The following is a 14,730-nucleotide window of genomic DNA, read 5'->3' on the forward strand; positions in this document are numbered from 1 at the left end:
GGCACCAGTAATCCAGGCGCGTTGGGGGAATGCTGACGGAGGGAGAGGAAAGAGAGGGTTGGGTTGGGAATATAACCAGTGGCGGGGAGGGGGGGGAACTAGTATATAACCCAGTTATAGGCCCCGAAAGAGGGAGGGGGCGGATACTAGTATACTAATCAATACTAGTCCACGGAAAAGCGATGGTTATGGGTTTACGGCGTAGCGCAGTACTTTGTTTCTGTGTTAGCGGGCGGACTGGTGACCGATCAGGTGGCAGATCGGAAGAGGGAAATGTAGAGAAAGGAAGAGGGGGCCAAAGAGGAGAGAGAGTCCGAGAGAGAGGGCCCGAGAGGAAGAATAATCAGCCAGAGGAGGAAAGTAGTAACAGGTCAGACGAGGAACAGAGCAAGAGTCGAAGAAGACCTAGAAGAACCAGAGAAAGTGTGGGGGAGGCGGCTCCCATAAGAATGTTTAATCCGACGAGAAAGACATTTGCACCACAGAATGAAATGTGTAATGGAAAAGGCCTGAGGTCATACGAATTAGGGCGAACCTCGTTATAGAAATGGGTTTAAACTTTGCATGCGGGGGAGGCTGCCAAGCATGCTGGATCTGACGCCCTGATTTGCAGTGAAGAAGAGGGAAATAAATAGGAGAGAAAATAAAATATTATTATTATTAAATACTCGACAAAATTAAATTGGGGGGGGAAAAAGAAATCAGAAAAAATTCTGAGAAAAGCAATGTGATGGTTCAACATTTACCTCGTCGACCCTCTCGAATTGTATGAAAACCGATCGTTTTCTTTTTTTTTTCTTTTCAATTGTTATTAGTTCCCCTACTATTCTTTCTCTTGTTTTTCCCTTGAAAAAACTTTCATCCTTTTCCATTAGTCAAGGATGCCTGGACCATGAGCCCATACCGAAAAAATTGGGTAAACACGACGGGCACTATAATTATTATGGATCCCCTCTTCTGCGACGATCCACCTCCATCGGCCCATGCTCTGCTCTCTCTCTAGTCCCTTGGAGACATCTGTATAGACAAGGGCTCAGTCATAGTATGACGGAGAGTCATGCAACCCCCCCTCCCAGCAGAAAACGGCTAGAACAGGAAATGTCAAACTCCGCTTGGAATTCGTGGGGTTGGCATTCAACATGCAGTTTCATGAAAAATGCACGTCGTATACAGTGCATCCAGGATTCCCCCAGATTCTATTCCATTATTATATCAATTAATCTCTCTCTCCCTTCCCCCATGACTACTCCTTCATAAACTCAACAGTCAGAAATATTAATAGCCCCAGCCAGGCCCAAGGCCCAAAAGGCCGAGCCCCCTCCGGAAAGGACCAGGGCCTTGCGAGCCCCCAGAACCTCATCCCAATCCCTACTCTTCTTATAATAATTATTATGAGCCTTTAAGAATATACTTGTCGAACTGGCGCCTCACATCCCCAACCTACTTGCAGGGACGAATCGTATAGCTGGAAATCCGAAAGCCACCAATATTTCCCCCACAGTCTCGCTCGGTTGGGCAAGTATCGACAGCTAGGTATTTCCTCAAAGGGCCGCCTGGAGTTATACAAAGTGTTGGTTAGGTAAACATCCAAACTATTCAGGCCTCTCTCTCTATTAGAGCTTGTCTAGGCGGCACTAGGATCGACTAAGACTAGGGTAGCCTCTTTGCTCTTGTTCTTTCCTAATATCATCTTTTTTTTTGGTCGGGGAAAGCGCGGCAGGTTTCACGGGCGCTGAAAAAAAAATAAAATACCAGACTAAAAACACCCTGGCTGTCTCTCCGACTAGTCCACTCAACCTTTTCCAGCCTATAACGGACGTTGCATTAGGGGAAGCCCTTCTGACTGTCCCTTCGCTTCTGGTCCGCCGGTTCCCTTCTCTCGGGAACGGCAGAGGGTCAAATCGTCGCCCCCTCTCCTCTTTCCAGTCCTTTCAATGGATGAAGAGGCACAGAGAGAGAGGAGTAGTAAACATTCAGACATCCACTTCTCTCCCACACGGGACATAGGGTCTAAGCGCAATCCCTCCACAGTTGTTTCCTGGAGAACAGGATGATCCGTCGAGATTGAAATGTTGTTACGCAACTTTTCCCCTTTGTACGACGCCGACAATCTGGGGTAAGTGGGCCAGATCGTCTCCAGCGACCAAGCACGGACATCCGCTGCAGGGAATAATCGACAAGGTTCGGAGTGTACGTATTCCTGCTGGGTTCCACCTCTTGGGGACACGATGATGCAGTTGTGTTCGTTCTCGCCCTTTTACGGAGACCGGTCTCAATTACCCAGATCAGCAGGCTGTCACTCGACCCCGGGGTAAAACAAGAAGCTGGGAGAGGCTTCACGTCGACAGTTCCGAATGTAATGACGGGCTGAACGCTCGCTTCCTTCCCCCGAGTGCTTGGGCCGTGGGGGTCGTATGGGGGAAGAGCTTGTGACCTCTCCTACGGGGGGTGGTATGTGGCGAGACGTTTTCTTTGCTGCGAGGACGGAGTATTGCGGATGGTGAAGTACAGTTTCTAGGTAAGTGACCTCTCCCGAATGTATATTATATGTGATCCTTCTTAGGAAAGATACATGGCAATGAGGAGACCAAAAAGAACAGCGCCTTGTCCATCTTCTCCTTCTCTCTTCTTGCTTCAAGCCTTCGAACCCCAGGATCTGCCGGGCGACGAACCGGGAAATCTTCCTCGTCAGAGTCTAATGTCTGAAGTAAAGATGGCCTCTATTTACACGGTCACAACTCTGCACATCCCGACCGCTTGACTTTATTCTTCCGCCCTGTGCGAACATGAGGAAAACCTTGTCGTCTCTCGTATGACTGTTCCGAATAGCGGGCTACGACAAAAAGAGGGAGGGGGAAACCTCCCACAAAACCCAGCCGTTTATCCCATTTTGACTCTGGGGCGGCGCATCAGCTGAGACCGGATGCCCCAGAGTGGAAACCCGGGAGAGTTTCAGCAGCGATCTTTGCTAGTTGCCTTCTAGTCCTGACTTAGAAAGCCCAGGTACCGGAATAATGAAAAGAAACCCCTTCTTACAAGTTACAGTACGCTCGGAGCCCTCGCCAGTCGGCCCAAGTGGTTTAGCTACAGGACATCATAGCTAGCTCCAACCCTTTGGGCAACCAAAGTTGTGGCCGCCAAACAGCCACCGCCGGATTGGCCGGGTTTAGGACGCCCCAGTGGTCATGATGGTCAAACGAGTTAATGCAATCCGATGGGGCCAGACCCAGTCCGGTCAGAATTAAGGAAATTAAGGCAAGTTCTGTTCCGAGGAGATCGCCCTGCACTGTGATCTGACACTAGAGGATTTAGTGGACTGGGACTATGGGGTACAAGGCCGAGAAAAAGGATGTCACCAAAGGACTAGAACCAGAATGTGGCCAGAGCATATGAGCCAATCATTGTCCCCTGGAATGAGTCGCAGATTTTGGCGCTCAAAGGAGCGAAACAGCAAGAGACACACGGCCTACAGAAAAATAGCCCTCGCGTCAAACGGCATGAAAAGGATTCGATTCCCGGGGTAGGCTGCGAGGGCGGAGTTACATATCCACGTATCGTGTCCCCGATCACGGAGTACACACGTCCATTTAATAATATATCCCAGTGATTGTAATTCATTGTTGTCTGTCGAGTTCGTATACATTCCAAGAGTTGTTGAATCAATGGCACCAGGCGGGTCCCGACCAGGGATGGGACCCCAATTGAAGGTTCTTCCCGCGTCATCCCGTTTGGAAGTGGAGATGAACCATCGGTTGGTGCCGAATCGACCAGGTATGTCCGTCGCGAGTCTACTGTAGGTGAGGAGTCCTCCTGCAGGACGGTCTTTCACCGGTCGCACATCGTGGTTGTCTAGTGCGCGCGTTCCTGAACAAAGGGGGCTACTGAGGGAAAATCATGGGGAAGAGGCTATGTTGAGAGGGGGAAATAAGCAAAGAATAATAGAAAATAATCAGTTTAAAGAAAAGAAAATAATAAAAAAACAAGTAGCCATGAGCTCACGAGGAACATCCGAGCCCTAACTTGGCCTACGGAGTATACATTCCTGATCCCTCCATACAGGTGTCACTAATATGTCACTCCAAGTAACACTTTCCCAAAGTACAATGGGCGGAGAAAACAGACTTACAGTAGTTTGCAGGACCTGCCATGAAACGACATGGTTTAATCCTGATTTCTTAACCAACCAGCTTCTTAGACCGCAAGGATTTCGTGCCTGGCGCTTCGTGCGCGTTCCTCTTTGAGCTAAACGGGCTAAATAGACGATCCACATGACCTCGTGTTCTAGGAAAAGCAGGTTTTCCGAGGTGTCGGCTGAATTCCGTTGGTTTTGTACACTGAACTTCGGAATAGTATGACTCTTATGGTTTGTTGAAGGGATTCTCCATTGGTCTGCATTGACTTCCTTTTTTACGCCCTGATGACTCCCTTTCGATTGCATCGCCGAGAGATCGGAGTCCACCTACGTATTTAGTATATCGTCCTTTCCTTCTTCTCCCCGCCGTCAGCTCTTCTACCACCTTCCACGGGGAGGACAAGGCATAGTGGGGGGGGCTGGGAGAAAGTGGAGGTGGAGAAAACCGATGCGGGCCAGAACGGCGCCCCCCCCTGGCTGATCCCACGTATTTCCAGTTCTAGTCGGGCGCAACGCGGGAACGAGGAGGCTTGACGCCCAACAGTCTCGACCAGCATGAACCAGGTCCAGGTCCCAAGACTAAAAGCTAGGACCAGCGTTACTGAAACCGACGGTAGGCAGACGACGCAGTAGACTACATACTTCCATACTTGAATGGCCCACTCACCATAGAGTACAGTCTCACGCTGACATGAATAATTCAATGGTCATTGTATAAACTTAGCATCAAGCCGGAACCTTCGGGTCCATCCCAGCATCATTCAGCCAGCCTCTGGTTGGTTCGTGGACTCGGGCTTTAAGAAACTAAGGCTCACGATGAAGATCAAACTCCTTAATATCGTATGACCGAACTATCGTCGATCAACGACGAACGAGACGGGCTCAAAGCGCACCAGAGGCGTTGAATTTGGTAGAAAAAGCCTTCATTTCCCATCAACGGGGCAACAAAGGAGTCATTCATACCTCTCCACTTTGTCTCCATCCTACTCGGGCTCAACAAGTCTAATCCACAGCATTATTGCCGACTGCCAATTAAAATACGGGCGATGGTCACTACACAACCAGATCACAAGAGAGGACACGGCAGAGAGAGTCGAGGACAGTTCTTTGTAACTACAGAAATTAACTAACACTACCTCACGCTAACAGAGAAACTCCATCTCATTCTCCATATTTCTCCAGGAGCCCGGACGCCAAGAGCCCGGCGATCATTACGATCTACCCTAAAGCGTACATCCCTCGTTAGATTTTGCTCTTGTCGTCTAAGATCCAACCTGCCTAGTCTCCACACACACTCCATCTATCCCCACCCCACTAGACATGACGGCGATGGTCGGCTCTGGTCATCGTGAACTCGTCCCACAATCCAACTCAGACCCTTCATACGGCCCCCAAAAAAGAAGAGAACTAGAAAAAATGAGAATGAACGAAATGAGGAAAATAAACATGGCTCACGATGTCGGAGGTCGTGCGACATGGCCACCTGCAACCCCGCTCGAGGCCTTCGACGATCCTCTCCGATTTCCGGAGCTTTTTTGATGATGGGTCAATTTGTTATTTGGGGATAGGTGCTGGAGTGGATGCGACGGAACCGTTCGTGGCTGTGAGGTCAGCCTGGAAGAGAATTAGGAGAGGGGTCATCCAGCCGGAGGATTTGTTCTGTGGGTGGCGGCTGGGTGGTTGGTTGTTGGAACCTGTGTGTCCTGGTCCTGGTCATCTGCCTTGCTGCGCAGCTTTGGCCGTTGTTGGAAAGTAAGAAAGATCCGTGGATCGTTCTTCCGCGGACATACGGTGATTGTTGTAGTCCCGGTATATTGGTTTTGTCGAGTCGACGTTCGACGGATTACTCGATTCGGAGGGCCTTACATGGCTAGTTGAGAGCTATACATTTGGGGGCATTGCATGCATGAAACTAGATAAGCCTAGACGCGGTTTCAAGATCCCAGTGCTTGTTGTCAATATTTGTTACATTTACTGGTGTTCTATATATCACCCCTGATGGTCGGAGGTGGCCGACTTTGCCTGAAATGTCAGAGTCGTCCATGGCAATGCTGTGCTCTTCTGCTGCCTGCTTCCTTCGTGACGCAGTTGATTGTGGCTTATATGTGACCCTCGTTCGGGGAGGTCATCCCACTCTTTACCACACCACAATCGTGAACATTCCCAAATCGAGTCGTCAACTCGCCGATTTTTGTCGTGTGTGCCATCAGTCAAACTTGGCCCTCGTATTGGGATCATGGACTACTGGATTGGGACCAATAGCATGATGCAAACCATCATCTCAATGGCAAGAATCGCGACGCTAAACACTAGTTCCTGGAACCAGGCCCTTGGATCAATAGATGCTGCGAGCAAGATTTAAAGAGTCCCATTGTTTTGGCCATCCGGATTTGGCTCTAGGGGCTTCTCTAACTCACAAGGATCGGCGAAGGGTGCATTGATTATCGACCTTAACGATCATTTTAGTTCTATCTTAGGTAAATAGTGAGCTTAGGGTTGGCAGGCGCGTTCCGATGTGTGGAAGGTAGGTGATCCTCGTCGTGCACGCCACCATTGACTAACGGTAGCGCAGAAAAGTAACCACTTGAATCATCCAGCTCCAACTCGTTTCCCGACAATGTGCTGTTATGTGCCACTGCCCGACCCGACAGTTCGGGCCGGTTTGCTTTTTGTCCAGTAAATGGCGCATTCCGGGCGTTGCAGTGACGGATGATTTTCCGAGGGATGAGGTCTATTGGTGATCTATAGTTGCCTCCTAAAAATGATCGACGGGTCGATCGAGGATCGATGGAGGCAAAAAAATATCTATACATGGATTTCGTGTCCTTCGGCCTGACCCGGCGCTTTGGAACCGACGAGGAATGTGCAGACAACTAGCGGCTAGGAGGGAAGGGGGATTGTTGACTAGTTGATTGTTCTTGGGATGGAAAAAGAAAAGAAACGAAGATGGCACGACCATCTCCTCGGAATTGCTGCAGGTGCAACTCGGCGGGGCCGTCAGGGGAGAGTGACCGATTGCCTTATCGAGACCCGAAAATCGGGTTTGATAAGACGTGATTCTGCGGTTCAACGTCGTCATTCGCTGGATTATCTTCAAGCTCGAAGAGCTGGATTTCTTGACTGACTACAGAATGAGATTCAGGGGGCGAGAAGAGAGTTTATCGACGGGTTCCTCCCGTTCGTCCTGAGGCCAGTGGGGTTGTTTGCCCGAGAAAGATGGGATGGAGCTACAGAGCTCTCCTTGAATCTCAAACGAAGCTCAATCTGTCGAGTGGACAGCTGTTTAAGCTAGCACGAGACTAACAGAAAAAGGTGTTATAGATATCTTCAAATTCTACAGAGTTCACAAAATGAAGTCCAGTCAATGGGCCAACGAGGTATGAAATCACCAGACACATTCTCTTCCTATCAATTGATGTGCATGGCCTGAATGATTCCCGTCACCGACTGAATTAACCCAAATACTAACGCCAGAAACAGGGCAATCACAGCAATCCAGAACGTATACCGCTGGTTCGGCTTCCTCTTGTCCAAGATCCATTGCCGCATAGTCGTCGGTTCTGTCCGCTCATATTCGTCTCGTAGCTCCATGAGCTGTCGACCCCAGTACGGAAAATCGGCAAGATCGCGTGACGTGGGAGGCAGATACGCTGCTTCCAAATCGATTTCATCCTGTCTACGAGCCTTCCGGATCCATCGTTGACATTTTAAATTGGATGACGGGATCAAGAGTGACAGGGTACGGGCAGTTTCTTCGAGGAACCCCGGTGGGAAGATAGGCCTGAGAAGGGTCAGTGGATGAAAGAGATATGACAGAGGAGAAGGTAGGTTCATACCGGTCTTTGCTCTTTCCGTATGCGTGGAGAAATGACGCAACGTGGAAGATTCTGAGTTCCTTCTCCGTGTCGTCGATGTTCAGGGAAAGATGATCTTGAAGGCTCTCCGTCCAGACAATCTTGAATCCACCAATCTGCTTAAGGTTCAAGACATTGAAATTCAGAGCAAACGTTGGGCTATCTGGCAAGGAACTCGATCTGGGGAACATGGAGTGAATGTATTGCTCGAGTGTCTGTCTGCTTCCCCAGTCCTCCAAAGGTAGGAATAACCAAATCCGGAGTGCAAACTCAATGGCTGGGATGGGTGGACCAAGATCAATATGGCTGTCTTCGAGGCGAGCAATCAGTTCTGGCTTAGTGAGATGCGCCAGTGTCTTAATGAAGTTTATCAGATCAATGAGGTCCTGATGACTCTTCAAGTTCAATCCATAAGCCTCGACTCCAACGAGTTGGCTCCGATAATAGTCCAAGAATTCATTTGAGGATTCTTGGGCATTTTCTAGGGACACATTCCATAGACTCCGTGGCAATGCAGCTTTCAGTACATTTTCCACGTCCTCTGTCTCTTGGTCGAGCTTGATAGAAGACAAATTAGATGGAGAGGAAGGTGGTAGCCTAACCATGTCTCCTTGTTGGCGTGAGAGTGTTCAATAAGCCAATGGCTAGCAATAGCAGTAACAGGGCGCTGTTATATCAACGCAGAACCCCCGACGTCTGAACTACCCCGGTAAAAATGTGACCCCGCCTGCATGATCGTCCTGATTCAATTCGTCGGTCGGGGAACAGGTTGCCCGCCGAGGCTGAGCAGCGAGATGAGTTGTCAAGCGGCTGAGTCAACCCCACCGCAAGAGCAGCACTCGGAAAGACGACCTCTCACTCTTGTTGCTTGTCAGTGAGATCTCGATCACAGTCCATAGTCAGAGGTTATACTCTGTATATGAATATGACGACACGAACCCAACTACAAACCCATTTCGGCCGACTCAGGGACCTCGCGTCCCAACCTTCTCAGCCTCTCAAGCCTAGCTTTTGGGACAACCTCAATGTCGACAGCAGGAAAGCATCTGTCAACCTAGAGCGATCATGGGAATTTAATAATGAATCTGCCTGGGACCCAATCGGCTCTGTAAAAGACGAATGGAACGATTATATCTATCCGAGAACAATCAAGCCTCTCCTCCAACACAACACGAACAAAATATACCATGGTGTCAAAAAGCAGACTCCTTACAGTGTGTGTTGCTGGATGATTGGCAAAGAGTGGGATTCGTCGCATCCAGCCGCGATCATCATCTGCGGAAATAAGAAAGTCACAAAGAATGCTGTGAAATTGATTGAACGGCACGGCGAGCTCATCCGCACTTGGGGCTTCCAGGTTTATGGTTACGAGAGCAAGATTTCATTGACTATGGGCGCCTCTTCAAGCGAGCTTGATGAGGGGTCTACTCTCTGCGCTATCAGTGGGACGCGGTTTGCTGTTGGAGGCGGCGATGGGATATCGACTCGGACGGCAACTCTTGGAGGGAGTATCATGATCAATGGAGAATTCTTCGGCCTGACAGTTGCTCATCCCTTCATGAACATCTCCCAAGATGAATCATCAGATGACGATGAGAGTGATATGAGCGACGATGAAAGCGATTTTTCAGACAATATCGGTTACGCCGATACCACCGAACTGGCCACTGTCGAATCGGTTATGCTTAAATCCAACGTAGCCGTGGTGGAAGATCCAATATCTCACCAACGAACGATCCTAGGATCAATTCCGGATCAATCTTACTTCTCACATACCGCAGACTGGGCTCTTCTCAAACTTGAGCCAGCTGCTCTTGCGATCAATCTCCTGGCCTTAGGTGACAAGCTTGCGATTCCATGGTGGGTACAACCTCATCCGCCAAACGGAGAGCTTTGGGTGGGAGTGAACCCATTGGAGTCAGTACAAACTAAGGCTTCGCCATCAATATGCGGCTTATTTGTTCCATCCTCTGGGATGCAAGACGTTTGGGCCATGAGTTTGAAGCCAAGTATGTCCAGTTAATCAATGAAGGTCCAGGTACTAGTCGCTAACATCGGCACAAAAACAGCACCCGGATATTGTGGATCATGGGTTATGGATGCCACCACAGAAGGCATATTTGGCATCATTGTGGCCGGGTCTGAAGCAAATGATGTTTCTTACGGTCTACCTGCTTGTAATATCTTTGATCAAATTCGCGCACGCTTTCCGTCGATGAAGCTTCAATCCTTGTCAGACATGGCGACACTGCCTGTACAGCACTTTGTTCATTTCATTCGCCAGGCAAAAGAGCTTGGCCTTGCCCAGTTTGCGAGGAAGGTGGTGTCGATGCCGTCCCAGCTCGACAAACAGGACTCAAGCGGGTATAACGCTCTATGCTGGGCGATACGAGAGGGAGATGAGACGGCAGTTGCTTCACTCCTCGAGGTAGGAGTCAATCCAGATGGGATTGGCGCACGCTTCGAAATGAGGCCTCTAGCATTGGCTGTACAGAAAGGGCACGTGGCTATGGTAAAACTCATCCTCGCTTCCGGTGCAGATCCTAACCCACTGTCCGGCGATTATCGAACACCCTTGTTGGCCTTTGCAGCAGAACCAGGCCACCGAGAACTCACTCGCATCCTGATAGCGAGGGGTTCCAAAGTAAATACCCGCAACGGCGTTTCTGGCAGGAGCCCTTTGGCAGTAGCGGCACAATATGGGGACGAAGAAGTCATACGAATCCTGATTTCTAGTGGTGCTACAGTCGACGCCAAAGATATCAGAGGCCGAACCCCATTAATGGATGCGGTTATATCACACAAAGAAAAAGCTACTAGGGTACTACTCCAGAATGGTGCCAATGTTAACTGCATCGATAATGATGGCAGGACGCCATTATTCTTTGCAGCAGGACAAGGCCACCGAGAACTCACTCGCCTCCTGATAGCGAGAAATTCCGATGTCGATATCTGCGACACTATGGGCAGAAGCCCTTTGGCAGTAGCGGCACAATATGGGGACGAAGGAGTCATACGAATCCTGATTTCTAGTGGTGCTCCAGTCAATGCCAAAGATCTCAGCGGCCGAACCCCATTAATGGATGCGGTTATATCACACAAAGAAAAAGCTACTAGGGTACTACTCCAGAATGGTGCCAATTTTAACTGCATCGATAATGATGGCAGGACGCCATTATTCTTTGCAGCTAAAATTGACGATCCAACATTCGCTAGACTTCTGCTTGAATGGGGTGCCACCCAGGTTGGCAGACCGCAGAATGGCGACACCCCGTTGATAATCGCAGCAATGAATGGTCATGATCAAGTGGTCGAAGCTTTGCTTGAGCAGCAGGAATACCCTGACGTTTCGAACAATGAAGGTGACACACCGTTGATGATAGCCGTCACTCAGGGCCATAATTCTACTGTTGAGATTCTTCTTCGCCACGGAGCAAATATATACATGGTCAACAAATCCGGTGATACACCATGGACTTTGGCACGGAAAGACAAGCATATGACTCATTTTCTCCTTGAATACCATTCGAGCAGTCAAAACTACAAGGGTAAGAGCCGACCCTTGACGGATCACCTTGAACCACGATCCGATATCTCCCCGACAAATCAACCATCGGAAATACCAAATCTCAGCGAATCGGATCTCAGCGAATCGGCGCAAGAGAAGAAGCAGAAAGAGAAGAAGAGATTTGAGGAAAGCATGAGAAATATGGATGAGTTTATGGCCGAGCCTGACACTGAATCACATCGTGAACGACAGTAGACAGGACAGCAGGTGTGAGGGCTTTTTGTAATTTGTCTGTTTCTCCCCTTCCCTTTGTTTATCTCCCATGTCGCTTGTAACTATGTCATTCCGTTGAGTCGAGAGTGGAAATAACTTGATCACTCCCCACTAACATAAAGATTGAATTAGCACCAGTAAGCCTGCCAATCCTGCCTATTCCTCGTAACTATATCTACAACAAGAAATTTACAAATGAAATGGATATAGAAAGCAAGTCCATTGGATAGACTAGATAAGAACCCGAAGCCCAAAACCACGTCCCATCCGTGTAGACCGATCCGATCCCAATGCATAACAATATGTAAGACAAGGGCCATAAACCGCATGAGCCATGACCAGATCATAACACGACAAGGATAAAAAGATATAATTCACAAGAATATAGAAAAAGATGCAGATAAGCCACCCCCCGACCCATGCAGGAGAGAAAGAATGCTAAGAATGACCAGCATGATAAATGAAAACCCAGCAAAAAAAAATAGGTGGATATCACATGAAATAAGAACGCCTGGCTCCGTAAAGATATAGACTAAACCAGTCTAGTGTGCGGAGAATCAATTTGGGAAATCGCGGAGGTTGAAGAAGGGTCGAGGATAATCGGATAAAGGCAAAGAGGCGGAGACGTGTATAGCTCCTTTTTGGGGGTGGAAGTGGTGTGCCATTTTCGAGGCAGTTTGGTTTATTTGAGAGCCTGTTTTAGATGAACACCCGGTCTAGCTGGCGCAGGGCTCGCACGTCCTCTCCTCCGAACCCGATCTTGTCGTTGGGGATATCACGGGGGCCGTCGCCGGTGATTGGAGGACGAGCACCAGGCGGGCTTCCAGGGCCACCAGCAGGAGACCCAGCCGACGTGATCGGGGCAAGAGATGTGCCGCTCATGAGCGAACTGATACCAGGCACGGTGCCTGGTTCTTGTTTAGGGGGAGTGCCAATAGGCCCAAGCTGTCGAACTGCAGTGGGTGGGGTCTGCTTCGGCAACTGTGGGCTGTGCATGGCTCCGTTAGGCTGCAAGATAGATCCCGGAGGATTCCTAGGTGAGGCCATGCGCGGATCTGAGATTGGTTGACCGTACGTCCGAGGACTCCTCTGCTCAGGTGGTGGCTGGTGCAGGGATCGAGGTGAACGTCCCGGGTAGGGAGCTGCAGCTGATGGGGGACCCGCTGGGGGTAGTGCAGCCTCGTGATGGCCCGGTCGGTCGAATGGGATTGCCATACCATGAGGGGGAGGTGGTAGACCATGGGCAGAGGGCGGGAGGTGAGGTGGAGGTTGGTGCTGAGGGGGCCCATATGGGGACCCGTTAGCTGCAGCAACAGGTGGTAGGTAGGCAGCACCGGGGTATGGCACTGCAACAGTCGGTGGAGTAGCCAACGGGGTAGGAGGCCAAGGGTGATGTAGTTGGGTATAAGGCTGACCGTGGCCGGGATTCGTGCGAGGGAAGCCACCCATAGGGTGAGGTGTGATAGGGTAGGCGGCAGCGCCAGGCATCGGTCCTCGAGTCACCACCGGGAGGTTCTGCTGATCGTTGACCGTTGACTCCGGGTACAGACCTTTTTGAGGCCGAACATGTCGAAGAGCTGGATCGGTGGTTGGTTGTTGAAGGTTGGCAGCGGACGGATGAGAGCGAGAGTAGTAGCTGATCAGGTGAAGGTGTTGGCCAGTGGAAGTGGTGATACTGAAGGATTGCTTCATGAGACCATCGGGCTTATACCGATATCCATCCGGGCCTTCATCGGTTCCGTCACCTCGATCGTCGTCGCTACCTCTGCTCTCCGGCGTCTTCCCTGGTCGTGATACTGAACTCTGGGGCACTGCACCTCCACCACGCTTGCCTTCCATCTCACGATACGTCAAGAAGCTGCCAGAGACCCGACTCGCACTCCATGATTTGCCGTCGGTCCATCGTCGCATGCCTGCTTCCCGCTCATCCCAGACGAATACTGAACCCGATCGAATTGACTGTCGCTCCTTCTCTGATAGTCGACGCTGTACTCGCGGCAACAGACCAATGCGACAGGCCTCGAAGAGAATGATGGCGTCCGCTGGGGTGCGGACGTGTCCGTAATATGTCTCCATCTATTCTCACAAGTCACCGATAACCCAGGTAGGGAGCTTTGAATATAAGGCGGAAAATTCGACGACTTCAGCTCAAGAGGTTGGTCGACTCCTGTCAGAGTAGTAGGTTGTGTTGATTGGAGATTGAGGATGGCCGACGCTGGAGAGATCTGAAGAAGCGAGATAAAATCTGCAGCGGACGGTTAATCTTGGAATATCTCCGATAGATGATGACAAGGCTGAGTGAGAGTAGTGAAGGGGTGTTGGAGATTGGAAGGAGGGAGAGAAAGGAAGTATAAAAAGGTAAAACGAGATAAGGTGGAGAGACCCAAGCATATAAAGAAGATGCGGATGATCCAGGGAAAAAGAAAGGTATGGGGTAGGATAATAAAGGCCGAGCCTTTTTTACGTCACCCAGACTTGGTAAGGTAAGACGTAATTTTGGGTTTTTTGGGAATCTTTTTTTTAATTATTTATCCTTTTTCCCCCCCTTTGGTGTTTGGAAAATGGGGATAGGGAAAGAAAAAAGGCTGAGCGCCTGCAGAGATTTGTTGTGGGGCGACAGAGTGGGTTGGAGGCTTGGAGCGGGCGTAAAGAATGCCGACGAGAACACAAGAAGGGAAAGAACAGAGACAGACTCACTCTTTGGACTTTGGACCCCACAAGGTTGGATGTGGGTTTCGGCCCTGTCTCGGTGGATCTGGGTAGATACGAGATCCGAAGGAGTTGAGACTAGTTTCTTGATGAAGCACTTGGAAGGGAGGACTCCGGTAGAATAAGAAGCGGAGAGGAGGGAAAGAAAGGAATCTTCTTTTTTGAAACCGCCTCGCGCGGGAGTTGGGGGTTGGAACCTTATAAAGAGGAACAGACCCATGAAGAATCATTAAAAGAAGGTTAAATAAGGGAGG

The 14,730-nt window shown here is 49.8% G+C and overlaps 4 protein-coding genes across 4 annotated transcripts; 2 read left to right on the forward strand and 2 right to left on the reverse strand.

Moving 5' to 3' along the window:
* Positions 1-7,540: 7,540 nt before the first annotated feature.
* Positions 7,541-8,591, reverse strand: N7496_001183 (uncharacterized protein; the record flags this gene model as incomplete). Its single annotated transcript, XM_056694114.1, has 2 exons — positions 7,541-7,913; positions 7,969-8,591. 2 exons carry the CDS (start codon positions 8,589-8,591, stop codon positions 7,541-7,543), a joined length of 996 nt encoding a protein of 331 aa, XP_056560843.1.
* A 320-nt stretch (positions 8,592-8,911) lies between these two features.
* On the forward strand, positions 8,912-10,009 carry N7496_001184 (uncharacterized protein; the record flags this gene model as incomplete). Its single annotated transcript, XM_056694115.1, has 1 exon — positions 8,912-10,009. One exon carries the CDS (start codon positions 8,912-8,914, stop codon positions 10,007-10,009), a length of 1,098 nt encoding a protein of 365 aa, XP_056560844.1.
* Positions 10,010-10,081: 72 nt separating this feature from the next.
* On the forward strand, positions 10,082-11,749 carry N7496_001185 (ankyrin repeat domain-containing protein; the record flags this gene model as incomplete). The annotated part of the gene is made up of 1 exon (XM_056694116.1): positions 10,082-11,749. The coding sequence occupies one exon, from the start codon at positions 10,082-10,084 to the stop codon at positions 11,747-11,749; it is 1,668 nt and encodes a 555-aa protein (XP_056560845.1).
* A 717-nt stretch (positions 11,750-12,466) lies between these two features.
* N7496_001186 (camp independent regulatory protein) lies at positions 12,467-13,843 on the reverse strand (the record flags this gene model as incomplete). The annotated part of the gene is made up of 1 exon (XM_056694117.1): positions 12,467-13,843. One exon carries the CDS (start codon positions 13,841-13,843, stop codon positions 12,467-12,469), a length of 1,377 nt encoding a protein of 458 aa, XP_056560846.1.
* Positions 13,844-14,730: the final 887 nt, after the last annotated feature.

This window comes from Penicillium cataractarum (assembly GCF_028827025.1).
Source record: "Penicillium cataractarum strain IBT 29864 chromosome Unknown utg000001l, whole genome shotgun sequence".
NCBI lineage: Eukaryota > Fungi > Ascomycota > Eurotiomycetes > Eurotiales > Aspergillaceae > Penicillium > Penicillium cataractarum.